Source organism: Peromyscus leucopus, chromosome 12 (assembly GCF_004664715.2).
Source record: "Peromyscus leucopus breed LL Stock chromosome 12, UCI_PerLeu_2.1, whole genome shotgun sequence".
Classification (NCBI taxonomy): domain Eukaryota; kingdom Metazoa; phylum Chordata; class Mammalia; order Rodentia; family Cricetidae; genus Peromyscus; species Peromyscus leucopus.
In genome coordinates, this window is record NC_051073.1 from 52,256,909 (window position 1) to 52,281,902 (window position 24,994).

Genomic DNA, 24,994 nt, shown 5'->3' on the forward strand with positions numbered 1-24,994 from the left:
GCGCAGGTACGGGGTGGCCGGGCGCGCCGCGGGGGAGGGGCCTCGCGGGCAGGCGGCGCACGTGCGGGCGGCGGGATCCCGGCGCCGGGGGCGGGGCACCCGGAAGCGCGCGCCGACCTGCGGAGCGGCGGCCGGGGGCGACTGGATCGCGAAGGCAGAGGCGCGCGCACACACCGGCGGTGCACACAGGTGGGCGACTCCGCCCTGAACCGCCGAGCCCCGCCGTGCCGGGTCCGAGACACGCAGCCGCGCCCAGAGGAGCCGGTCCTCCTCCCGGTCCCCGCCTTCGTCCGGAGGGCAGGTAACTTCTCAGCCAAGGTCATTCTCCAGGCCCGCCCACGCCCTCGGAGCGCCTGGCTCGGAGTGGGCTGGACGGCGATCCCGGGGCTGCCGGGGACTCCGGGCAAGCCCCGGGGCGGGTGGATGGTCGCAGCGCCGGGGCGTCGCTTGCCGGCACCTGCGAGGGTGAGTTTCCACGGCGCGCAGCCTCGGGGTGGGGACCGCCCGGCTCTACCCAGCCCGGCACCCGCAGGTGAACTGGGCCGCCCTAGCCCTGCTGTCCCGGGCCGCGTGGTCGGCTGTCGCCATGGGAACGGCTGGTACCCAGATGCTGCTAGCCTGACTGGGAAGGGGAGGTGAAGATATCCATAGCCCTCTTTCAGGACACGCGGAGCCAGAAAAACCTGATGGAAACAGGACCCCTCCCCCTTTCTTTTCTTTTTTTTTATTTTTTTATTTTTTATTTTTTTATTGCTCAGGCGTTGGCGTTAATCACAAGCGAGGATGTGTTTACAGGATGTGAGTTGAGTTCTTGCCACCTTTACCATCTGAGAGCTTCTGGTGCCTCATGGGTGGCAGGTGCAAATACTGAAGGGCAAGATGAAGCCAGTAAAAAAAAAGAAAACGGAGGAACCCGAGTTGGAGCCCCTGTGCTGCTGTGAGTATATAGATCGAAATGGGGAGAAGAACCACGTGGCTGCCTGTTTGTGTGACTGTCAAGACCTCGATGAAGGCTGTGACAGGTAAGCATACAGTTTTCAGAGGCTGACCCCACTGCTTCTGCCGAGACCTACCGTATCTTCTCTCAGGTTTACCATCCAGAATGCTAAGATTTGCTTTTGATTCAATTCCAGAGGATCTAAAACAGAGAATTGTTTTTGATGTCGGGTGAAGATTTTATAAAAATGAGGTATGTAGCCGTCCACAGATGTCTGGTTCAATCCATGAGGACTCAAGAGTTTTCTTTTTAAAGGATGAGGATGGGGAGAACACACAGAACAGGGGATCATGGGAAGTTCAGTGTGTTAAGGAGCACAGACCAGCACAAATCACACGTTTAAATGAACATTCAGGAAAGTTGTTATATTCTCAGTGATCTTAGTGGAGTCCATGCAAGGGGCTGTTCTCACTTGGTCACATGGGTCTTGGAGGTTGAAAGATGGTTATCTGCTTGGTTTACCCCCTGTTTCCAGGAAGAACGGTCATGTACACTCCACAGAAACGGTTTTAAATACCATCTTGATTGTAGTGTTGTCTTATCTTTGGGCCTTTATTTTCACCACCATATCAGTGATGGAAACTGCTATCTAGAAGGATACCTTTTAGCATCAAGGAGAAACATTTTGTATCAAGCAGCCATGGACTGCTTTTAGCCATTTTTCTAAAAATATATTTTAAATGTCTACTTATGGAAAGCATAATGTGAGAGGAAGAGGGATGTTGGAGACAAGCTTTTCCCAGAAGCAGCTCCTTCTGGTTACAAAGTCACGGTTACTGTACACTGTTAATCTAGCCATGTAAAAGCTTTCCCTGGGGAATCACTGCAGTCTTCTCTTCCAGCCCATAACCTCTCTATAATTGTTCCTTGTCTTTTTTTTGTAGGTAGCCTTAAATATAGCTTCTGTAGACTTAGTCTAAAATCCATACTGAGGAAAGAGAGCACTTTGCACGAAGGAATGGAGAGATGATGCTGTTTCCATAACGGCTGTCACTCAGGACTGCGGCGTTTCCATTAGCTCTGCCTCCTCCTCCTCCCTCCTAGCCCTTGGAACCTGGGCTGTCCCCGAGCTCTCCTCTCCCCGCTACGTCTACCTTCTGTCCTGGAGACGGGCTTCCCTGTCCCCACTGACCCTGCTGCCCTGTGACTCCAGGCAATCATCTCCCAGTCACGTTCGAACTGAGTCCTGCTCAGAACAATGGTCAAAAGTGATTTTGACCTAAACTGCCTTAACTCTCCTGCCTGTCTTAGTCCACTTCGGCTGCTGCATCAAAATGCTTCAGAGTAGGTACAAGTGATAGAAGTGGATTGCCTACAGTTCTGGAGATGGAGAAATCCAAGTCAGAGGTGCTGGCAGATTTAGTTTCTGGTGTGAACCCTCTTCCTCATAGATGGCATCATCTTGCTACATCCCCATGTGGCAAAAGGGATGAATGACCTGCCTGCCTCGGTCTTCTTTTGTGTGGATGTTAATCTCATTCATGCTCTATCCTGTTGACTCCATCACTTCCTAAAAGCCCTACCGCTTAATAAGATTGTATTGTGGGTTAAATTTGGACTAAATGAACTTTAGTGGGCTACAGATATTCAGGTCTTAGCAGTCTGCCTTTGCCCCCTCCAAATGAATGTCTTCGCAATCAAAAATACGTTCCTTACCTACCAACAACCTCAAATATTTAACTGTGCAAGTGTCAGCACAGACATGTTAAGTCTGGACAGTGGTCTGAATGACATTGTCTAAATCAAAAACGGGAAACTCATGAAGGACTTAGGCAGTGTCCTTCAGCTACGGGCCTGTGGATAAAAGGCTGTGGGCAAAAGAGAGGCTAAGAACACTTCTTGCTCTTGTAGAGGACCAGGGTTCAATTCCCAGCATCCACATGGCAGCTTACAACTGCCTGTAATTCCAGTCCCAAGGGATCCAGCACCCTCCTCTGACCTCAGTGGGCATGAGGCATACACACCATTCACATACATATATGCAGGTAAAACACAGGTACACATAAAATAATAATAATAAAAAATAGCCAGGCAGTGGTGGCACACACCTTTAATCCCAGCACTCGGGAGGCAGGGGCAGGCAGATATCTGTGAGTTCGAGGCCAGCCTGGTCTCTGGTCTACAGTGTGAGTTCCAGGACAGGCTCCAAAACTACACAGAGAAACCCTATTTCGGGGGTGGGGGTGGGGGAGGGAGAAATAAAGAAAAAAAGAAGTAACAGTTGCATACTTTCAAGACACAATAGTGGGACATTCATTGAAAAGAAATTCCCATGGCAAAAATGAGAAATGGGAAAGAAAATGGGGAAGACAGGTCCCATTCCCACAGGGCAAATGACGTGTTTATGATTCAAGTCTTTTTTTGTTTGTTTTTTGGAGACGGTTTCTCTGTGTAACGATGCAAGTCTTAGAGATATATTTGACCACGTAGCCCACCTTCCAGACACACTGAGCTAGAAGTCGGGCCCCTAAGCATACAGCTCACCACGCACCTTTCATGTGTTAGAGTCTTGTGCCTACACAGAGGTTGTGGGCTGCTAGGTCCACCATTTCTGGGGTCTTGGTCAGTTTTTCCCCTACAGCTTTACCAGGCATCACCTAGTGAGGTTGTCTGCAGTGGTCCCATGCCCATGGGTACACAGGACAATACCTTAGTGAGGGCTCCATGGGGTGACTCCGCTCTATGGTACTTCTTGGCCTCAGCCTTGATGTTCTCTGGAACATTCTTTGACATCTACCTGGATATAGCCATGCCCCCACCCCCACTCTTGTATTCTGTAGGGCTGTAGAATTGGGAACATACGATGCCGCCCAAGTTTACTACCAATGTCCTTGGGAGCAGTGGCCCCTGCAGCCTTCTCAGGAGCCACGCCTGGGTTTTCTGTGAGATGCTACACTAGAATGTAGGGAGTAGAGACTTGATGGGGTACTAGGCAGTGAGCCCTGAGGTTTCATGGGCGTTCTGAGCCATGTCCTGTGAAACCATGGTGTCATCGAGGCCCAGGCATTCTAGGTTTATGATAGGAGTGCGGCCTCAGCCTTCGAACTGTTTTAAGGGTCATCCTCTCATTGTCTTGATGCGTACGTAGCACAGGGCCAAGCCATAGTGATCTTAAGATGCACTCTCACACAGGCTTTCACAGTTGTTATTGTTTAGACAGGCTAAGAAGGCTAAGAACCTTCCAGATCTTCAGGTTCTGTTTCCTCTTTGGTTATACATTATACCTTTTATTTGTTTGTTTTCTGAGTCAGGGTCTTTCTGTGTAGCCTTGGCTGTCCTGGAACTCGCTCTGCAGACCATGCTGGCCTCGAACTCACAGAAAATCTTCCTGCCTCTGCCTCCTGAGTGCTGGGATTAAAGGTACATGCCACCACCGCCTGGCTGTATACATTATGGCTTTAAAGTCAGTGTGTGTGTGTGTGTGTTATATGTATTATATGTGTATGTGCACATGTGTGCTCCTCGTGGACAGTGGTTGACGTCAGGTGTCTTTCTCAATTGTTTCTCTGCCTTATATATTTTTTTTCCAGACAGTGCCTCTCACTGAACCTAGAGCCCCTCAGTTGGCCAGGCTAGCTGACCGGCCATCTCCGGAGTCCTCCTGTCTGCTGCTCCCAGTGCAGCAGGAGGATGACAAGCTCACAGCACCATGCCTCTCTGTTGCCATAATGTATGTGCCTGTGTGTACATGCATGTCCCGTGGTTTTCATGTGGAGGTCAGAGGACAGTCTGCCACCATGTGGACCCTGAGGGGATTGGACTCAAGTCATCAGCCATGGTGGCAAGCACCCTTACCGATTGCCTTCTTGCTAGCCCCATGTCGCTTGGGTGCTAGGGATCCAAACTCAGTCCTCCTGCTGTCATGCACATGCTTGGCCAACTGAGCCATCAACCTAGCCCCTCATCATTATTAATTATTATTATGAATTATTGTTTGTAGATGTAGTTCTGTGTAGGCCACAGGTGTGTCAGATGTCTTATGCAATTGATCCCCAACCCTGATTTCCGAGACGGCCTCTTCACTGACTCTGGAGCTCAGTGACTGGGTAGAGTGGCTAGCCAGTGAGCTCTGGAGATGCACTGCCACCTCCCGAGTGCTGGGGTTGCAAAGGCATGTCATCGGACCTGCCTTTGACGTGGGTACTGGGAATCCAGACTCGGTCCTCCTGTTTGCCCGCTGAGCATCTATCTCCCCAGCCTCTCATCTCTGCACTCACATGTGAGCCTAAGAATTCCAGAGAAATTGTGCGGCACCCTGAACACTTTGATTAGCGACTCCTATCAATATTCAGTCCATTGTTCTTCAATCCTACCTTCTACAAACCGCTAGGACACGAACACAGTTCAGCCTCCTGCCTCATAAATGGTGCTTTCTTGCTACGTCGTTTGGCCTCTTTTATAAAGGGTCTACTCCCATCCATGAGGACTTTCCTGTCAGGACCAAATCACCTCTTATAAGACCACCTCCTGAAGTTCTCACTATATCGTTGACTCTGGCCTCACATGGCTGGGATCAGTAATCCTCCTGCCGCAGGCCTTCATGCAACTGTAAATAAAGGTGTGTGCTACCATGCCCAGTAGCCGCATCACTTAATACTCAGGTGTTCAGGGTTAGGTTTTAAAATTGGAACATTCAGATAGCAGCATGCCTAACTCTGCAAAGTCAGCAGACACTGTTCATTCTTTGGAGTCACTGGGTTTATTTTAGATTCTTCTTCATTCTTGCTTATGCAGACTCCTGTCTGTGACAGCCCGCTTCACTCCCAGGGCCCAGGACACGCTCTGCATCCATTTCTCTGGGCCGAAACACCACCTTTCTGCTTTGCTAGCTGATCATCAAGGTTTAAGCACAGACCACACCTTTCCACTAAGCCCCCTTTGATCTCTGTCCCCTGAGCTTTTAAGAGTTCATTGGAAGATCATGGCCACTCACCTGACAGTTTTTGAATTCTCACTGTCAGTTTTTTTTTTTAAAGATTCACGTGAGTGTACACCCACTCAGGTCTAGACATTTGTATGGAATAATGTGCACATACCCGCGTATTTAAGGAAGAATGCGGATCGTTACATTTATAAACATTATCTTCCTATATAAAAAGGATACGCACAGGTCTGAAAAGCTTGTGTTTAGTAGTGAGGGAATAAAATGTTGGCTTTTGGTGTCTTATCATTTATGCTGCAGTTTCACATCTGGGGCCCTGTAGTCTTTAATTCGCAAATCCACGTGACGCCCATTCTTCTGCTCTCTCTGAATAGATGGCTCACCTGTAAATCAGTGCGGCCAGAGACTTGCGAAAGGATCACAGATACCATTTCTGACCGCCTCCGAATTCCTTGGCTTAGAGGAGCCAAGAAAGTTAACATTAGCATCATCCCGCCGCTCGTGCTTCTGCCGGTTTTCCTTCACGTGGCTTCCTGGCACTTCCTGCTGGGGGTGGTGGTTCTGACCTCCCTTCCCGTGCTGGCGCTCTGGTACTACTACCTCACTCACAGAAGGAAAGAGCAGACGCTGTTTTTCCTGAGCCTTGGACTGTTCTCACTGGGCTACATGTACTATGTGTTCCTTCGGGAAGTGGTTCCCAAAGGGCACGTAGGGCCTGCTCAGCTGGCTCTTCTTACCTGTGGGCTGCTCCTGATACTCTTAGCCTTGTACCGAGCCAAGAAGGATCCAGGCTACCTCAGCAATCCAGCATGCAATGGCAAATCCCCAAGCAACAGCCAGATCGAATGCCCCATCAGAAAAGGGCAGGAGAAGACCAAAGGGGGGTTCCCCGGAACAGATTCCTCGGGGAGCCTCAACAACCGCACGCTGAAGGATGATATCAAGGGCTCCTCCAGGGTGGGACTTGACAGCCCTGCCAAGGTGAAGGAGGACTGGTGTGCCAAGTGCCAGCTAGTACGACCCGCCCGGGCGTGGCATTGCCGGATATGTGGTATCTGTGTAAGGAGAATGGATCATCATTGCGTCTGGTATGTTGGAAAAATCTGGAAGCCCAGAAACTGAGTTCATAGCCTACCCATATTTGATCTTCCTTTGTGCTGTCCTAAAACGTCTCTTTTTCCCAGTTTTACACCTTGTAGATATTTGTAGGCTGTGAGGATGTTCCCGCTTAGTCATCAGGTTTTTTGAGTTTCACAGATTTAGTGCCTTCAAATTCCTGAAGGAGATGAGACGGAAAACTTGGGGACCCCACCCCCCTTTTCCTTCCAGTTTTCCTTTGGTTGATTAAAAAAAGAAGAATTGATCAGGGACTGTGGAGACGGCTCAGGTGGTAAAATGCTTGCCAGGCAAGCATGAGGACCTGAGTTTCTCCTCCCCACTCATATGCAGAGCCCGTGTGCAGTGAGTGGCATGTGCTTTTGAACCCAGCACTGGGAAGGCAGAGGCAGGAGGATCGCTGGGGCTTGCTGGCCATCCCATCTAGCTGAATTAGCAAGTTGCCGGTTCAGTGAGAGACCCTGCCCCAGAAAATAGGTGGGGATGATTGAGGAAGACACCAGCATCAACCTCTGTTTCCACATGGCAAGTGTAGACGCCTGCTCGCCTGCGAGCACATATGGTCCCTGTTTTCAAGTGACTCTACTGTGTTCTTGCTGTGGTACATCCTTAGTCATTGGATGCACACAGGGATTTCCGCTCGCCGCCGTTGTAGCTGAGGTCCTATCAGATATCCCTTTATTGGTTACCTGCCAGGAGACGGGCTTTGTTTTGTACGTTCAAGCTGGCTAGTGACAAGGAAAATCACATCAGGCCCATACCATATGAAGTGCAGCATCTAAAATTTCACCGAGTGATGCTGAAGGGATGTTAGGTCTCAGCCGTGAATGCTGTGAGTAGGAGGTGTGCCGCCGTTGTGTTGGCTCTCGGGGCAGCTCTGGTTAATGAACTGCACTTTAGGCCTGCAGGGAACAGGAGAGAGAGTGTAGGGAATGCTCGGAGGGTATTGAAATGGCCAAGTGCATGGCCCTAGGACGGGGACATCTCTTTCTGGGACTTGTCTTTAGGTGGAAAGGGCTGTTTTCAGTTTTACACTTGCCATTTATCCCCATTGTGTGCATGTGCACGTGAAATGTTGGCCCATTTCCAAACGCTCGTTTGCAGAATCTGACGGTTTGTCCTGTAGGAAACCTCTTGCCACTGAGCATCCTGGGGTGCTTGGGCAGAAGAGTGGCGGCCTATGTACCCTGCCTGCCTTGACAGAGCCCATGACATAGGACCATTTTTTATCCGGCCGGCTTCATAATATCGTGTTCTCCGTGACGCACTGAAGTTTCAACTGATTTCGATCTTTTTTGTTGCTTCATACGTACTTAACGTATTTTCCAATTTTGTGCAGTATTTCTGACTGTACTTTTACAGTTTTCATAACTGCTTAATCTCAACTTTCCTCATAGCTGGGTAATAGACCTCACTTATTAATATTTAGAAACGGGCTGGGATGTAGCCCAATGGTCCAATGGTCGAGCGTCTGCCTAACATGAGCAACGAACCAGGTTCAATCCCCAGCACCACATAAAAAACCCACATGTGCATATATATTACTTTATATATGTTCATATATGTATAAGCTCTGTATCTAGATGGATAATTTGTTAGCTGGCTGCTGCTTTTTTTTTAAGTCATGGTTTTAAACTAAGTGATAATGGTTCTACTCTTCCATAGAAAAGATAAGACTTTGTCACACAGTAGAAAAGGTTTTATTTCCCTAAAATTGAAAACTAGGATGACTTAGTGCTTCATAACTGAAGTTCCTACTGTCCCTATTTTAAAGGCTTTCTTGTATATCGCATGGGTTATCCGAGACGTTTTCAAATGTGTTTTCCCCTCTGCTGTTTTGAGGATAAACAGCTGCGTTGGAGAATCCAATCATCAAGCATTTATACTTGCCCTTTTGGTCTTCTTGCTCACTTCCGTGTATGGGATATCGCTGACCTTGAACACCATTTGTAGGGACAGAAGCCTCTTCACAGCCCTCTTCTACTGTCCTGGAGTTTACACAAGTTACAGGTAAGTTGTGGAACCCTCTGTTGAGAGGGCCAGTGGGCCAGTAATCATTGTTGCCAGAAATTGGCAGTTATTGGCTCCTAAGTTAGCTGTTCTCAATCAAAGCCTAGGGCAGCCTTTGGAGACGCTGGGCATCCCTAAGATTGCCAACCAAGCTGTGCAGGGGTTGTGGGTGTGTTCTAGGGTGATTATCAGAAGCACCATGGACGGCGCACACCTTTAATCCTAACACTTGGGGTGCAGAAGCAGGTGGATCTCTCTGAGTTTGAGGACAGCTGCTTCTACAAGTAAGTTCCAAGACAGTCAGGGCCACATAGAGAGGCCCTTTCTCAACAAACAAACAAACAAACAAACAAACAAACAAACAGGCGTTGGCTGTATCAGGAACTCCCGCAGAGGAGACATTCCCGTGTGCCTGCGGTCGCAGCGGGATCCTCTTGAGAGCTGCTCACGTCTCTGTGATCTTTCCTTTCTCTCTAACCTCTCATGGTTTGTTCTGCTCTAATTTTTTTCTCTCTCTCTCTCTCTCTTTTTTTTTAACTCACCACTCATGATTACTGTGTTATCTAGGTCAAGATTCCTTAGGCATCATTAGGTGGGAACCCATTTCTAAACTGTACAGATTCCCATGCAGTGGTGTAAGTGGGATTCTCATGGTTGGTCTTGCTCCATCCACCCTCCCACACCAAGGGTGCTCTTCCCTGCCCCCCACATATCTCCTACACACCAAGGGTGCTTTTGTCCCCACCCCCACCCCCATCCCAGGGTGCTTCCCGCCCATACTGTTTCTTTGGTTCTCTTCTTTCTTCTCACTCCTTGTTCTCCGGAGCAGTTTCTGCTATTGGTATTGTTGTGCCCAGATTGTGGGGACTCTCCAAAGACTACCACGGAGTCTGAATCCCATATTTTAAGCTTGGAGCTTGGTCTCTCTGTCTGTCTGAGGCAATGTGAGGTTTTTATCATAGCAGAGGTTGGGGTGAGGGGATTTCCAGGGTTCAGGACCCTGACTGACTGACATCTGTCTAGGGATATAGCTGTGTGCTAGGAATGTTTGGAATGTCAGGTATTTCCCCTTAGACGCAGGCCCTCCCTAGGTGGGGTCAGCTTATGGCTTTTCTTGGACCTGGGTGTTGCCTACCAGTAATCCTGTCACAGAAGTTATGTCTGGGCCTCCAAGCCTGTCATGGCTGCTGTGTGGTCAAGCTGTCTTGGGCCCCCCCACAGCTACCAGGCACCCTGTGTGTTGTTAGTTCTTATTAGTCTGTGGCAGAGCTCCCCACTCCAGGTTTGGATATTACAGATGTTTTAGAGAGGTTATTAGCCCTCCCTTCTTGTGGTAACTTTCAGCTCTAGACATGTGGATAGTCACTGTGAAATTCTTGGCCAACACAAGGGTGTTAAGTGTAATGCAAAGTGTCTGTCTGCTTTGTGGGGGAATGGGGTGCCAGGTCCCACCATTACTTCTCACCCCAGTCTAGGCAGTGATTGCTGTCACCTCAGTTTAGGGTGAAGTTTTGGATTTGTAATCTGTGAGGTCCAGTTTACCTTTGCAAATGAAGAGTGTTGTGATAAAGTGAGAGAGAGGCCTTGGCGGGTGGAGCCAAGGTGCCCCACGGTGGGTAAGAGACAGAGACGCCATGCAGACAGCGCTCAGTGGAGAGAGTTTTATTTGGTGGGGGAAAGAGAAAGATAGGGGAAGGGGGGAGAGGGAGGAGAAGAAAAAGGAGGGGGGAGGGGAGGTGTGCGCCACCTTGTGGTGAGGGAGAAGAGAGGGCGAAGGGGGAGGAGTCCTTTCTTAAAGGGACAGAACATAGGATGACATCCAGGACTGGGCGGGCCAGGCTGTGATCTGTTTCTTGGCCAGGATTCCAAGAAGTGGGTCTGAATGCTGACAAAGAGCCAGTGACCTCTTTCCACTCTTGACTTGTGCATGTCTAAATGAACGTGACCTGCTCTATGCTAACAGGCAGCCCCAGCCCACAGTTCATGAAGGAGCCTGGAAGATGTTTTCCTGCCCTGCGTGATTTGAAATGTTAGGTTCATACAGCTCTTTTTTTATTTTTGTGAATGTACACCAAGTATGCGTGGCTGCTCACAGAGGCCAGAAGGGGCCCTCTGAGCCCCTGGAACTGAAGTGGCAGGTGGTTGTGAGCTAACTCCCTGGGGTGCTGGGAACTGCCCTCACGGTTTCTGGAAGAACAGCAGGCACTTTAAACCCTGGGCCATGGCTCCAGGCTGGCCCCTACATATAAGTAAAGGGCTGTTAATGGTCAGAGTTGCCCTGATAGTGCTCAGTCAGCACTGGACCACAGACAGAACATTAGTCCTGTTCTTAGATTTCCATCTCCAGCTTCCTAGAGGACACCAGTAATGATCTGGAACCTCTGCTTCCTCGGGAGTTGGACACTACCTAGGAATCGCTCGTTCATTCATCAGATGCTGAATACCTGCCGTCAGGTGCTGCAAGGATAATAAAACAATCTTTGCTAAATATAACATGCTAGAAAAATATGTACTAACAATCCAGAGGAAAATTAAAAGGGTTCACCTGGGCATTAGCATTCTGAGGCTGCTATGATATCCTCTAATCGGGACTGGAGAGGATGCTCTGGTCCTTACTAAGGAGTATAGGTGTTCAGAAAGGTTCCTTTCTCCAACGCAGCTCGGCTCTGTCCTTCACCTGTGTGTGGTACTCCGTGATCATCACAGCGGGCATGGCCTACATCTTCCTCATCCAGCTGATAAACATCAGCTACAACGTGACCGAGAGGGAAGTCCAGCAGGCCCTTCGGCAGAAGACAGGCCGCCGGCTCCTCTGTGGGCTCATCGTGGACACAGGCCAGTACAACAGGGGCTTTCTGCGCAACTGGTACCAGTTCTCCACCCTGGGCGCACACACGGTCCACGCCCCTGCCGAGGACATTGTCTGAAGTGCCTTCCATGCAGCTCCGAGGGACGCTCCTTTCGCCGTCCTTCCGTTCACACTTCAGTGTCCACGCAGGGTTCACCGTCATCACCCCCCTCTCTGAGGTACTGCAGGGCCATGCTCAGGTTTGAAGAAAGGACAGAAGAAAAGGAGATTTTTCTTCTGACTTCCTAACTCAAGGAATTTGAATGCTGAAGCTGCAAGACTAGAGCCATTCCTTTCCAGTCACCTTGCTGAAGCTGCAAAGGATGTGGATTACTCATGCCCAGGCCAGGAGGAGGAGTTTCTGTCCATTCAGATGAGGAGAAGCGTTAGTTCAAAGGGCAGTTCCTAGCCCTCCTTTTCAATTCTTAATAGCCATATGACCCCTCGGTAGTCACCTTCCCAAGTCTCAGGTTCATCTGGATGGGGGCTTCTGCTGCCTGGCTACCTCCCGGAGCAGCCACGAGGGCCACCTGAGGAGGGACCTGGAAAGCACTCCAGTCCAACTCAGGCATTGGGAGGTGGCAGGTGTTACTAGGGAATCCCTAAGACTGAAGCAGACTGCTTGTCGATCAGAATACTGAAGCCAATATTACGATGTTAGAGAAATTCTCCTGAAGTGTTAGACCTTGTCTCACGGATCAGAGGTGATAAGAGATCGTTGCTGCTCGTCTCGTCTTGAGAAGGGCAGCTGACGAAAGGGATAATGTCTATCCACGCAGTGTGGCGTGGGCAGAAATTTAAGTGACGAGTGTCTATTAATGTATCGTGGTTTTAGGTTTACTGTAATTCTAACAATGTTTTATTTTCCTCCTTCTACATTTCACCCGGTGAGGTGCTAGCACACTGGTGGCCGGAAGGGGCGGAACTGTCCTGTGAGAACATTTTACCCTGTTTCCTGGCTAGGGAGGCTGATTAATATCAAGGGCTTGATTTTTTTTTTTTTAATTGTACGTGTATTTCTAGTGCTGTAGGTTTATAGCACAAAATGGGAACTTCCGTCTGGCATGAACTCTCTCTGAGTGACTGACACTTTCCCAGTCCACATTGTTTCTTGTTCCCCTTCCCTACTAAAAGTATCTCTCTAGGAGAGAACAACAGGGTACATGCGCTTTCCAGTCATGGACAGATTGCTGCTTTCTAGCTCTCCCCAAAACCGAACGGTCCCTTTGTGTCTCAGAACTGCAACCTAGGAAAGATTGTCTATTTCTGCAGAATGGGCGTCTTTCGGCCATAGAGACGGGAGAGTCCTCAGGGGAAAACTCCCTCTTGACGTGTTTGGTTTTCACACATGGACTTTTCTGGGATCCCAAAGATCAAAGACACTTTGTGAGACCTTAAATTTGCCTTGGCCTTGTCGCTTCATAGAGGGGAAACAGTGCTGTATTTCCCCCTTTGGTGCCTGCTGATAAGCGTGGAGAGGAAATCCCAGGGCCTCTGCAGTCAGCCCCGCCCCTTTGCAGAGTGCCACCACCCTTAGGCTGGCCGTGTTAGCCAGGGCTCTCCTGAGGACAGGGGCCACATTTTCATCCAGGTGTGTCATTGCTCTCCCCAGAGAGCTACTGTTTAACAAACAATCGACTCCATATTCTACTGGGGTTAGCCAGAGCGAGCCTGGGGGTGTTGGCAGTTTCTACAGCGATGCCTGTCCCTGGCCTAGAGTCAGACGTTCATTTAGAATGAAGTTGGCTTGGATACAGCTAATTTCCGTGTGGGTTTTAGGGAAGAGAGATGGTAGTAATGTCAGACAGCTTACGTGGGCAGAAATTGGTAGTTTTCATGTCTCTTGAATGCCAGGTATCTAGCCAACCCGGAACCTCTAGCTCTGCTGACATGTACAGAAGTTGGGTAGTCAGTACTTGTAGCCTGCCTCGTCTTCAGCAGCTGTGCTGATGTGACGTGATGGTGAGCGCTACACCAAGACCCATCCCTGGGAGAATGAGGAATGACCGCTGCCTTTCTCAGAGTTGGCCACCTGAGGGGGTCAGTTCCCCTCACATGGGTGGGGGGATTCCTTGTCAGCTCTGGGACTCACTGGAATGAAGATGCTTCGGTTTCTTTTCTGTTTAGACTTTCTTTTTTTATTGTGTGTGTGTGTGTGTGTGTGTGTGTGTGTGTGTGTGTGTATGTATCTGTGTCTGGAGTTATAGGCATCCGTGAGCTACTTGCTGTGGGTGCTGATGCTGAACCCCGGTCTTCTGGAAGAGCTGCATGTGCTCTCAACCGCTGAGTCCTCTCTCCAGCCCGAAGCTTATGTTTCTGGAGAACTGATTGGTGGCTTTCAGAAGAAAGTCAAACCTGTAAGAAGATCCTTCTTTTGTGGATCTTTCAGCCTTCTCATCCCTGCTTCCCTACTAAAAGTATCTCTCTAGGAGAGAACAACAGGGTACATGCGCTTTCCAATAATGGACAGATTGCTGCTTTCTAGCTCTCCCCAAAACCGAACAGTCCCTTTGTGTCTCAGAACTGTAACCTAGGAAAGACTGTCTATTTCTGCAGAATGGGCGTCTTTCGGCCATAGAGACGGGAGAGTCCTAAGAGGAAAACTCCCTCTTGACGTGTTTGGTTTTCACACATGTACTTTTCTGGGATCCCAAAGATCAAAGACACTTTGTGAGACCTTAAATTTGCCTTGGCCTTGTTGCTTCATAGAGGGGAAACAGGAAATACACACTCAGCCTTCTGAAGTGCCTGTTTCTAGGAGCTAGGAAACCAGGGCCTGTCCCAAGCAACCTCCACTAGGCCCCAGGCCATCTTCAGCATATATTCCTAGACTTTTGAGCTTGCTTATGAGCTCCAGTTGTTTGTGGGATTTTGTTGTAGGCCTTAGTATTCTCCAGGTGGTAAAAGATTTAACTGGAGTCTTTAAAAGGTCAAGGCCTTGCCAGTGGTGGTACATGCCTTTAATCCCAGCACCTGGGAGGCAGAAGCAGGTGGATCTCCGAGTTTGAGGTCAGCCTGGTCTACAGAGTTCCAGGACAGCCAGGGCTACACAGAGAAATCCTGTCTTGAAAAAAAAAACCAAAAAACCACCCATCCAACCAACAACAACAACAAAGAGCCAGGCCTTTGTGAATGGGCTGTCCGAAGCATCCAGTGTGGCTAAGCCACCAGTCCCTTGACCATGGGAGAAAGTGCTCCTCAGAAATGTGACTCAGAGAAGCAGGTTCTCTCTCTCGGCCTACAGCTGAGCGTCATAAAGACCCATTCTGTCCCGATCCCTTACGTAACCACCACACCACCACTCACGGGCGGGCTACTCTGAAGGCCGCTAAAATGAAGCCTTAAATGTGTTTTGGGGACAGTGCTGTCAGTTTCTCCAGCCCCATAGTTGTGTAGGATATTGTAAATCTCTCCTCTCCAAGGGGCACTTTCCTCGGGGAATGCGTTGCTTGTTGTCTACTGTACCATCGGCCTAGAAGGAAGATTGCTGTCAACTTCCTCGCCTGCAATCGTCCTTGGGACTTCTAATATTTTTAGCAAAGAAAACTTTGTATACTAGAACCTTCCACTGCCAGAAAACACAATGCCAGTAAGAGTCTGTGTAATATTCCATCTGCCAGACAGACTTACTTCCTTTAGGTAGGACATGAGCTGTTTATTATAAAGCTCAGCTGACAAGCAGAACCCCGTGGACGCACAGCTTTACCCGCGAAGTGTAAGAAGTAATGCTCTGTGCATCCCCTCATCTCTTTAAACTAGCTAGCTAGGTTTCTATGACTTCACTTCCTGTAGCCATACTTGGATGCCCTGCCTTTCAAAAAGGAGACTTTTATGCAAACAAGCAGCGGATGTGACTTGTGCTGGAGGTGCCTGCCTGGAACCCGGTTTGCTTAGCAGCATTTGACAAGTCGACTGTTTCCTGTCACATGCCGAGGTCATTCAGGAAGAATGAAAACCATGTCGAACTGAACACTGAATGAAACTCGGGATGTGCTGGTGAATGTTCGCTGAGATTCCTGCAACTGTTCTGAAGAGGCAACTGAACTGAGTCCTGACACTGGCGGACAGTCATCTGCACTTGAACTGGCTCTGACATTTCACTGCAGGGACAGCGGGCTGAATGGGGAGCGAAGCCCGTGGCTTGCTCCAGCTTGGGCTTTGTGATTCATTAGGACTGGAGCCTTCCTGGGGTGCTTTTCACCTTGAGAGACTCATATTATTCAAGGCAAGGCTTTCAAACCAGGGGTAGTCTGCTTTAATGATGCAAATACAATTTTGATGTTTTTCAGGCAAAGCCATTGACAAATGCCATGTAAGAGCAACAAGCTCCATGTGTGGTGCCCAGGGTCTGGGTGATGGGATGATCTGTTAGGGCTTTGGGGCCTTTTCATGTGATCTAATTTCAGGTCTGATGTTAGACTGATGTTAGTGAAACCCAGGAATGAGTTTAATATTAAATACAATATTTAATATGGATGGCCCAACACCATGAAGTAGGATTCCTGAAGCCAAGCTGGAGGCTAAGGGCTGGACAGTTTGCACTCTTTGTACCTGTATCCACACCGATCACCTCAGACTCAGGCGCAAGGCCTTTGAAATGGAGATTTTACAAACTCCTGCCATTTGTGCAAAACAATGTCCTGTGACAAGCTGTTTAAAAGGAAAATAAAGTGCTCTCTTTACAGAAACCGTTGGTGATTTTTGTGTGTCTTGAAAGTGTTTTGCCTTGAAAACCATAAGCCGTGGCGCTGCCTCCTGATACCTTTGTCCCCATCCTGTGGTCCTCGCTGACCCTAAACTACCTCTTCCCCTCCCTGGTTCTGTAGATCAGATACTGTCTACTCAGGCACTGGTTAGCTTCACCATGGCCCATCAAGACTCTGACCATTGAGAGGGGGCTATAAGCTGGCACTGTGGCCCAGTCAAAATATGTGTCCCCAAAAGCAATTTCTGGTTGGTGCTCAGGGTGAAGCAAAGATAAAGTTTAAGATAGAAAACTTAATTTTATATGACTTATTTAAGACATGTTTACTGAAGGAATTCACCTTCTTCTGTGGGCTTGTCATTAAATTAATATTTGTGTGTAGTTTTGACTTTTTAAGTTGTTAATGGCCAGTATTTCCTAAGTGTGCTATAATTAAGTATAAATTATGACTTAGATGGAATGAGACTAAATATGATTTTTGTCCCATTTTTCTTGTGGCCATTGGTCTTCCAAACACTTGTGTTTTTAGATGACACCGTATGATGATATTAAAGGAAAAGGTGTGTGGCCGGGCTGCAGTTCAGTCCTGGCATCCTGTTGTCCCTCAGCCTACCACTACACATCTTTCATGAGAAAAGGACCAGAGCCACTGCGCTAGTGCAGCTAGGTAGCTTAAGAACTATGCTGGATCAAACACGTTCACTCAGACAGTTTACTTCACTAATTCAGATGTTCTGGGCTACCACAATCTTTCTCATTTTACTGTGTGCATTTGTAGACTATTTGAATTTGTCACAATAAAGATATGTTTTATAATGAAAAAAATTCCTAGCAGATGATTCTGTGTAAAAGTTCACAGAAGGGAACATTTGATCAGTCTTTATAGAATTCTAAATATTAGAACATTCTTTGAATTCAGTATAAGTTGCCAGGCCAAGCAGACAAAGCAGATGGATTACTCGGAAGCTGCAGTCAGGAGCGTGGCTAGGCATTTTGATGAGGGGCTGGGTGGTCCTTGCTGGAGCTGTTATTAGCTTTGGAGTGTCCTTCCTGCTCATCAAGGGCCTGGGGCGTCCTAGTTGCTCTGGAATCAGGAGAAGCTGCTGCACTCTGCTGCAGCTGTAGAGAGTACCTTTCAATCTGCTTGTCATTGGGGTGGGCCCTGTTGGGCACCTGTCACTCATGCTGTGGTTGGAGAATACAGGCCGCCCATCCCTTCTTTTCTAGATACTCACTGCTTTGTTTCTATCCAATGTTACACTTCCCAGCATCTCACAGGAAGTGATAAGGCTGTATCTTCCTTCACAAGTCCAGGCAGGCAAACACTCATCCTTTTTAAAGTTTATTATGCTAAAAATATATAAAATACACTGAACAGTGGTGCTCTAGACTGCTCCTTTGGTTGACCCCACTGTGACAGACATTACAACAGGTGCCTAGTAACCCAGGAGAGATCAAGAAGGAAGAACAAATTCCCAAGATATTTCCACTGGTCCATGACACATCTAGAAAGTAAACCAGGTTCAGATAGGTGTGTGGGTGGAGATAACCTGCACGGATCCTGGCACCAAAGACCCCCTTGAGGACAAGCATGTAGCCCCTGGCACACAGCTGTCACAACGGTGTGAGGATCTGGAAGTCTGGAAGGATGTCAGCAACCTTCCGACGGAGCTGCTCTCGCCGTTCTTCCTTGACTCTTTCTTCTTTCATAAATTTCACAAACGCCTTCCATGTCCGAAGAGCGACACTGAGAATCTTCCTGTAGGAGGAGGAGGGAGAGGTGGAAATCAATGGCAAATCCAACAGTACACAATGCTGTTAATAAGAATCGATGGGATGGCTGTGTGGTAAGTTGACATTTGCACAGAGAACCCGGCGCTGACAGGGCAGCCTTTGAGACTCCTCGGTGGATCTGGTCACAGCCTGTCTATTGACCAACCGGGACCAGGACTTCTGACGGGCTTGGGCAGACAGCAGTAGAGGTAAAGACATTGACGTGCCTGGATCTGGAAGAGCTCAGGGCACCCAGGCCTTAGCGATTACATAATTTAAAGCTTGACTGGTGAGTGCATCCCAAGCTGTTACAGAAAACATCTGGAATTCAGCTGAGAACAAAGATGCAAAAACCAAGTGTGGAAAGGTGATGGGGGGGGGGGTCCCAGGTTGAAATGGAGTGCTGTCTTGGGGAAGCATGCCTGCCTTTTGAGGACTGACCACGCCTACACACTGGGGATGCTGAGGTGAGGCCTAATAGTCTCTGCCCATTAGGCAGAAGTAGTGCTGAGGGGAGGGTCGGTCGGTCGGGGGCAGAGAAGCTCAGGCGCTGCCCAGTCTCAGGGTGAGGAACGTCTGAGGTGTTGAAAGGCAGCGGAACTGAATTGGCTATTCCTGAAGAGAGCAGGTCTTGAGGAGAGGTGGGGAGTCACACGGAGTTACAAGCTGGAACACAAGCACAGGGTTGCCGAGGCTCTTTGTAAAACTAGTTCTGGCCTCTTAGCCAGCTAACGATGCCCCAGAATGCACCTCAGTCACTAATTTACAGCTGTTGGTTGGATGATGTTTTGGATAATGTTGACTTCTGTTGGTGAAAACATTACTTTAAAAACCTAAGAAGGTCCCAGTGAGCAGAACCGCTTCACTGCGTTCAATTCTTCTCCACTACGCCCACCACTGAGAGCTTCCTGTGGTCATCTCTAGGGCCCACCCCAGGCTTGACTTGACCCTCCCTCCCTCCCTCCCTCTCTCCCCTGTTGTAATACAGATCCTCTCCCCTAACTATACTCCAGGCTTTCTAACTCTTCCACATCGGCTCCTCTTAGTCTACCTCCTGAAGTCTCCGCTTGCTCTAGGGCAGTAAACAGAGCAAAGAAATGGACAGACACACTGAGGTGGGCTGCTGGTCAGTGGGGGACGTCTGAGCAGAGCTGAACGACGTGAAAGATGAGACTGTGTTTGCCCTTAAGCTGAGGTGGACTTGCTGCCTCTGAGGGGCAAAATAGGAGGCCAGTGGGGCAGGAACAGAGGAGCCAGGAACAAGGAACAGAGTGGGAAAGAGACCAGTCATATCAGTGCTTCTGCCCCAAGAGGGGGACTTCATTTCTTGTGGACTGCACAATTTTCCTGTACTGACTTCAGAGTCTGAAAGGGAGCGCTGTCCTGCTGTTATAATGACAGCGAGGAAGGAAAGTGGGAAGGGAGATGTCAAGAGCGGGATGATTTGAGCAAGAAATCCCTGTGCAGAGTCCAGTGAGCCACCTGCTGTGTGCTATTTGTACACGGGGGGTGCAGGCTGTTCCCCTGTTAGAAAATGAAATCATGATATCACTCCCCCAGGGTCATTACAGTCATCATAAGACATGGCCTGGGCTAAAACCCCAAATGAACCCTTGGGCTGAGGAAGATGGACAACTGAGGCAGATAAAAGGAGGCTGGATGCACATTCTCAGTGGCATGAAACTCAGCACACCCAGCAGCTGTGACCGGGCTGAGTCCATTACCGTTTCCTTGTTGGGGCTTCACAACAGCCCAGAAGGAAATTCTGTTCTTACTCATTTTCAAGATGTTTAAATTCTACAGGCCTTATCTTTTATTACATTTGTTTGTTTATTGTGCATTGTGTGTATGTGTGTATGTGGTATGCATATGCCACATGGGGTCATCAGTCTCCGTGGCAGGCACCATTACTCACTAGGCCATCTTGCTGACCCTGTAACAGAAGATTCAAAAGTCCAGTCACATGACCCTGAATCCTAGCCTTCCTCTGAAGCGGATGTACTTATTCAAAGATAAGTCCCCTGAATACTGTCACTTACTGCATAGTCATATTTATTTAGACCAATTTATAATACACTAGTTAGTCTACTCCCAGCCCACTGATTCCAGTAACTACACATTCAGAACAAACAGGTTTTGCTAGGAGTGGGTGTCCTGGTGTAACAAAACGTGAAAGAGATGTGCACACACAGTGAAAATACAGCATCCCAAAATGAGTGTGAGGCAGGGAGGAGGGAACGACTCCACACCTCACAAGCTTCCATGTCTCAGAGGGGTCGCTCTAAGTGTCTACTACATGAACTGTGCTTCTCAGGAGTGACACTTGACCATCAAAGAGAGCTTCCTGTCTACTCTCAGAACATTTCTGTACAAATGCTTCGGGAAGTTCTAGTGATATATATATATATATATATATATATATATATATATATATATATATATATACTCGTGTGTATTTGTGTGGATTACATTATTTCTCAATAAGACCTAACTATATTTTAAACACTAGCTAATAATACAGCATCTATGCACAGAATTCAAAAGAAGGAAAAGCTACACAGGTGTTGAAGGCGCCATGCTTAGGAGGGAGCAGGGAAGTGTTCACTGTACAAGTCAGTGGGTTCATTTAGCGGTAGGAGGGACTTGTGATTAGGAAGCGGCCTGTGCGACAATGATTTTCCACTTTGACCTCAGTTGTGCTGACATGGGTGTCCAGTAATTTCAGTCTTTGTATGGTTTACACACTTTAAAATTTTGTGCTATGTTTCACAATGTTGAAAAGGCAAACTTAAAAATGAAGCTCTGTGTTAAGGGTGCTTGTTGTTCTTGCAGAGGACCTGCGTTCAGTTTCTAGCGCCCACATGGTGGCTCACAACCACTTCTAACTCCAGGTCCAGGGGATCCTATGTGGACACCAGGCATGCATGTGGTACATATGCATTTGCACAGGCTTTCCCTCTCACACACATTAAGAAAATAAAACTGTGTGACTAATAAGGAACACATTTGCTTATATGTCCTTTTGTTCACATTTGGTTCCTGGCAGCACAGGCCTCCTCCTCATTTGAAAGTTGCTTTCCCATGTGCTCTCACCTGTGTGAATCCGGAGAGCCCAGCTCTCCTGGCTTCACCTCATGTTTCCACAGAGCAGCAGTGAGGATGTTACGGACAGCTGGGGAGTCAGTGAGTTTGAGAGTGCCTTACCTGTCACAGTGTTTCCAAGCCTTACCTGTCACAGTGTTCCCAAGCCTTACCTGTCACAGTGTTCGGCTGCAGTCTCAAGTTTTCCCTGGGATTCGATCTTCAGATCCCTGACTGTGCTAAACCATGCCCTGAAAACCTTCTTCTGCAGTACGTGGACACAGAGTTTTCTTACTTCTTTCTCCAGATCATTGACATACTAGTGAGTGAAGACACAAGTGAAAATGAGACATAGTAAACAAACAGAGTAAAAACAAAACAAAACAAAAACTAACGAGAGAGAACCAAAGCAAAATAATAAAGGATGCCAAAGGCTGAGAGATAACAAGGCAGCCAAGGTAATATCTTCTGCAGTGTGCTATAACAGTAACAGCAGTTCAGGAGCACAAACAGGTGTAAGATTGACAGGCGAGGTTTCCAAAATCATCCTAAGTACTGTGTGACAAAAAAACCCAAGGATTATAAAAAACAAAAGCCGAAAGTAAGGATTCACCACAATATAAACATACGCTTTCTGGGAAAAGTGACATGTGCTTGGGAGTCTATACTAACCAAAGCTGACAACATTCCAAAGGGAGGAACTGGATTCATGGCTCGATGTTTTGAAAAACAAAAGTGAGTATGGCATTATGAAGGCCGTTTAGTGTTTTATGGGGAGTTGAGCAGGGAGATGGATTATTTAGTTTTGGTTTTCGGAGGCAAGGTCTCAGTATATCCGCTAGACTAGCCTTGGATTCGTGGCGGTCTTCCTGCCTCAGCTTCCCAAGTGCTGAGGTCACGGGCAGGTGTCAGCCCACGTGGCTCAAGGAGATGCATTTCAAGTCCTTTCCCTGTGGCCTTACCTGGAGCCAGCTTCGGAGGACTCTTCTACACAACAGCTGGGAATACAAGTCATCAGCCTGGGCTGTCTTTGTAGCCAGAGTTTCCTGGCTGTACTGGAACCAACCGAGCAGGCATTTTCTTTGTAGTGCCAAAGAGTAATGTTCTTCTGCTACCTGGAAACATTTTTAATGCAAAGAGGAATTGATTCCTTAAATTTTAAATCCCTGAAGGGAGCGTACATAACTAGGGAAATGGTACTATAGAGCAGGTTTAGTAGTTCCTGGACAAGAAGCATCTTGAGTTGCCTATAGTCTATGTCCTAAAAGATGGTGCCTGTTGGCCTTGTCCTGTGGAGGCCACAGATTCACATCATGCATGCTCAGTCAGTCCTGACTCGCTGGAGGCTGCAGACACTGGCTGGCTGTGGAAATGGAATGAGCACTTTCCACGACATCACTTCATGTCCGCTAACCTCTGGACTGGGTGGCTGGCAGTGCTCTTTGTTTGCTCTCCTGGAACTTGGACAGCAAGTCCATAACAGATGGCTCTTTATCATGTCCTTAACCACTGTCTAATTGAGGAAATGCCGATACTTTCAATTAGTTTTGTAGAATGAACTGTCACCAGGATTGAAATTTAGACATTATCAATAAACCACAAAACCATTGATTCAAAAATAACATGATGAATATTTTAATGTCTTACCAATTTAAGTGTCTGAGAGTATCATCCCAAATAAATACAAGTCAGCTTTTATGTATGAAAAAGAGACTGTTATGTTCCTGTGACAGGAGAAAAGACCCTTCTCTTTGCAGACCTCTCTAGACAGTGACACATTTCCCTAGGTCTCATCTAGCCACCTGCACTGTGAACAGGTTTATTCAAGCAGATCTCCTGGAAATGGTATTTACTGGCCATCAGGGCCATCACAGGGGCTCTGTGACACATCCAAACCTGGCAGCCAAAGGCAGAATAACGCTGCATCTGTTTTGAACTTCTTGGTCATTGACTTGAACACCCTGTTCTATGTCCTGGGTAAGTTTATTCAGGAATTGGAGATATTTCTTTGGTGTTAGATTTCAAGGATCCCGGTGGCAGAGTGACTGCCGTACTTAAAAACAGCATTATGTACTCTTTGCAATGCGATTTCACAGCACCTCCCGATGGACTAAATGGAGCCTCATCCCTTCTGAGTGACCCTGAGCCAGGCCTTATGACTGCTCTGTTCAATGAACTACTAGTGGACAGTGTTAGGCAGCTACTTAGATTAGCAGCCTGGAGGTCACCTCATAATGCACAGCTTATAAAACCATAGCCTAGAGCTATGGGGTTGATGATTATCACTCAAAAGAATGGGGTCTGAATATACCTTCCACCCTGGGAAGAGACATGACATTCCAAATGACCAGAATGTCACTAATAAAGTTGTCTATGATTTATTTTATTTTCATTATTTGTCTGTGTATGTGGGTGTCAGAAGAAGGTATTAGATTCCTTGGAGCCTGAAAAATCAACCAGGCTGGGAAATGAACTCTAGATCTCTGCAAGAGCAGTCAGCACTCAGTGAACCACCTCTCCAGCCTGATAACTGTCTTCTCAACCTCGATTACTCTCTATTTGGAGGCTGTCTAATAAAGAAGAAAGATACACCACTGCCTTCTTGAAGCTGAGTCATACAACTGGGTGTGTCACTCACTCAACTGGACAGACCAAGTCCCTCAGGAGAAGCTGCTTTTTCTAGATACTTTAGAAATAGAATACCTGCCTTAAAATGTGAAGTGCAACGATATGGTCTCTTGGTCATTGTACACTCCTACCCCTTGGGGGTGTCCTCCGTTTCATTCTGCAATAAACTTTACCCATGTTCCTATTGTACACTCTTTTCTGATAGAGATCACAAGGACCTTGGAGAGAAGGACTCCCGAGCAAGGTCCTGGTGATGGACACCAGAGGTTCACAATAGGGCGTGGTCCATCTGCTGGTTAATTGCTAGGTGGAAGGCACAACCTGAGTAGCTCTGGATCCCTGCATTTAGGGTTAGGGAGAGACTGGAACCAAAGCTACAGCTAGCCTGCAGACTCCTGAGAAATGGGAATCAGTTATAATGCACTGAGATTTTGGGGTTGTCTATGGACTTTATCATAGCAGAGATCCAGCCACCCTTCTTACTTTCTCTCTGTTGTAAACCATGCCAAAATTGAGTCACCTCTAGTCCCCTGCAGTGTGACCTCTAATAAAACCATTCTAGTTTCCAGAACCCGTTAAATTACAAGTATTTAGATAACCAAATCTAAACTCGTATTCAAAACAGAGAAGTATACATACTCAAGCCAGTTCTCTTTCTGGCTTTTAAAAGCACCAAATTCCTTGTACCCTAACACCTGACTTTCATGGTGCTCATGTTCTCTTTGAAAGGCCCACTTTCTAATTTGGGGTTTGCTATCATGATGGCATACCTCAATGTTTTGCTTGCTTTGCATTCTCAGTCTCTTCCAGGGCTCCAGGCCTCTTTTCCTTAGCAAGACCTTTTCATAATGATCTTTAGCTACTGCTTCCAACTCTTGATTTCTCTTAATTCTCTTCTGTTTCTCTAGTTCTTTCTGGGGGGTGGGGGAAGAAAAAAAAAAAAAAGAAAAAGAA

The 24,994-nt window shown here is 47.8% G+C and overlaps 2 protein-coding genes across 3 annotated transcripts in view; one reads left to right on the forward strand and one right to left on the reverse strand.

Moving 5' to 3' along the window:
* The first annotated feature begins 101 nt into the window (after positions 1–101).
* Zdhhc23 (zinc finger DHHC-type palmitoyltransferase 23) lies at positions 102–14,871 on the forward strand. Of its 2 annotated transcripts, none has more exons than XM_028872095.2 (5): positions 102–301; positions 759–1,022; positions 6,254–6,967; positions 8,838–9,005; positions 11,665–14,871. In XM_028872095.2, the coding sequence occupies exons 2-5, from the start codon at positions 880–882 to the stop codon at positions 11,930–11,932; spliced, it is 1,293 nt and encodes a 430-aa protein (XP_028727928.1). In that variant the 5' UTR covers positions 102–301; positions 759–879; the 3' UTR covers positions 11,933–14,871. The 2 variants fall into 2 exon arrangements, with proteins under 2 accessions (XP_028727928.1, XP_028727930.1); XM_028872097.2 differs by lacking the exon at positions 102–301 and adding an exon at positions 322–465.
* A 3,016-nt stretch (positions 14,872–17,887) lies between these two features.
* Ccdc191 (coiled-coil domain containing 191) overlaps positions 17,888–24,994 on the reverse strand; it is a 64,636-nt gene continuing 57,529 nt past the window's right edge. Inside the window, 4 exon segments of the mRNA XM_028872099.2 lie at positions 17,888–18,317; positions 21,586–21,731; positions 22,375–22,527; positions 24,811–24,954. Of these exon segments, the coding sequence (XP_028727932.2) occupies positions 18,173–18,317; positions 21,586–21,731; positions 22,375–22,527; positions 24,811–24,954 (588 nt within the window). The 3' untranslated portion in view covers positions 17,888–18,172.

Bases quoted from the DNA above. Each gene is read 5' to 3' on its own strand.
- Zdhhc23 (XM_028872095.2), top strand. From the start codon at position 880: ATGAAGCCAGTAAAAAAAAAGAAAACGGAGGAACCCGAGTTGGAGCCC. The intron at 6,968-8,837 runs GTATGTTGGAAA...TGCTGTTTTGAG, and splicing joins ATGGATCATCATTGCGTCTG to GATAAACAGCTGCGTTGGAG. The intron at 9,006-11,664 runs GTAAGTTGTGGA...TCTCCAACGCAG, and splicing joins GGAGTTTACACAAGTTACAG to CTCGGCTCTGTCCTTCACCT.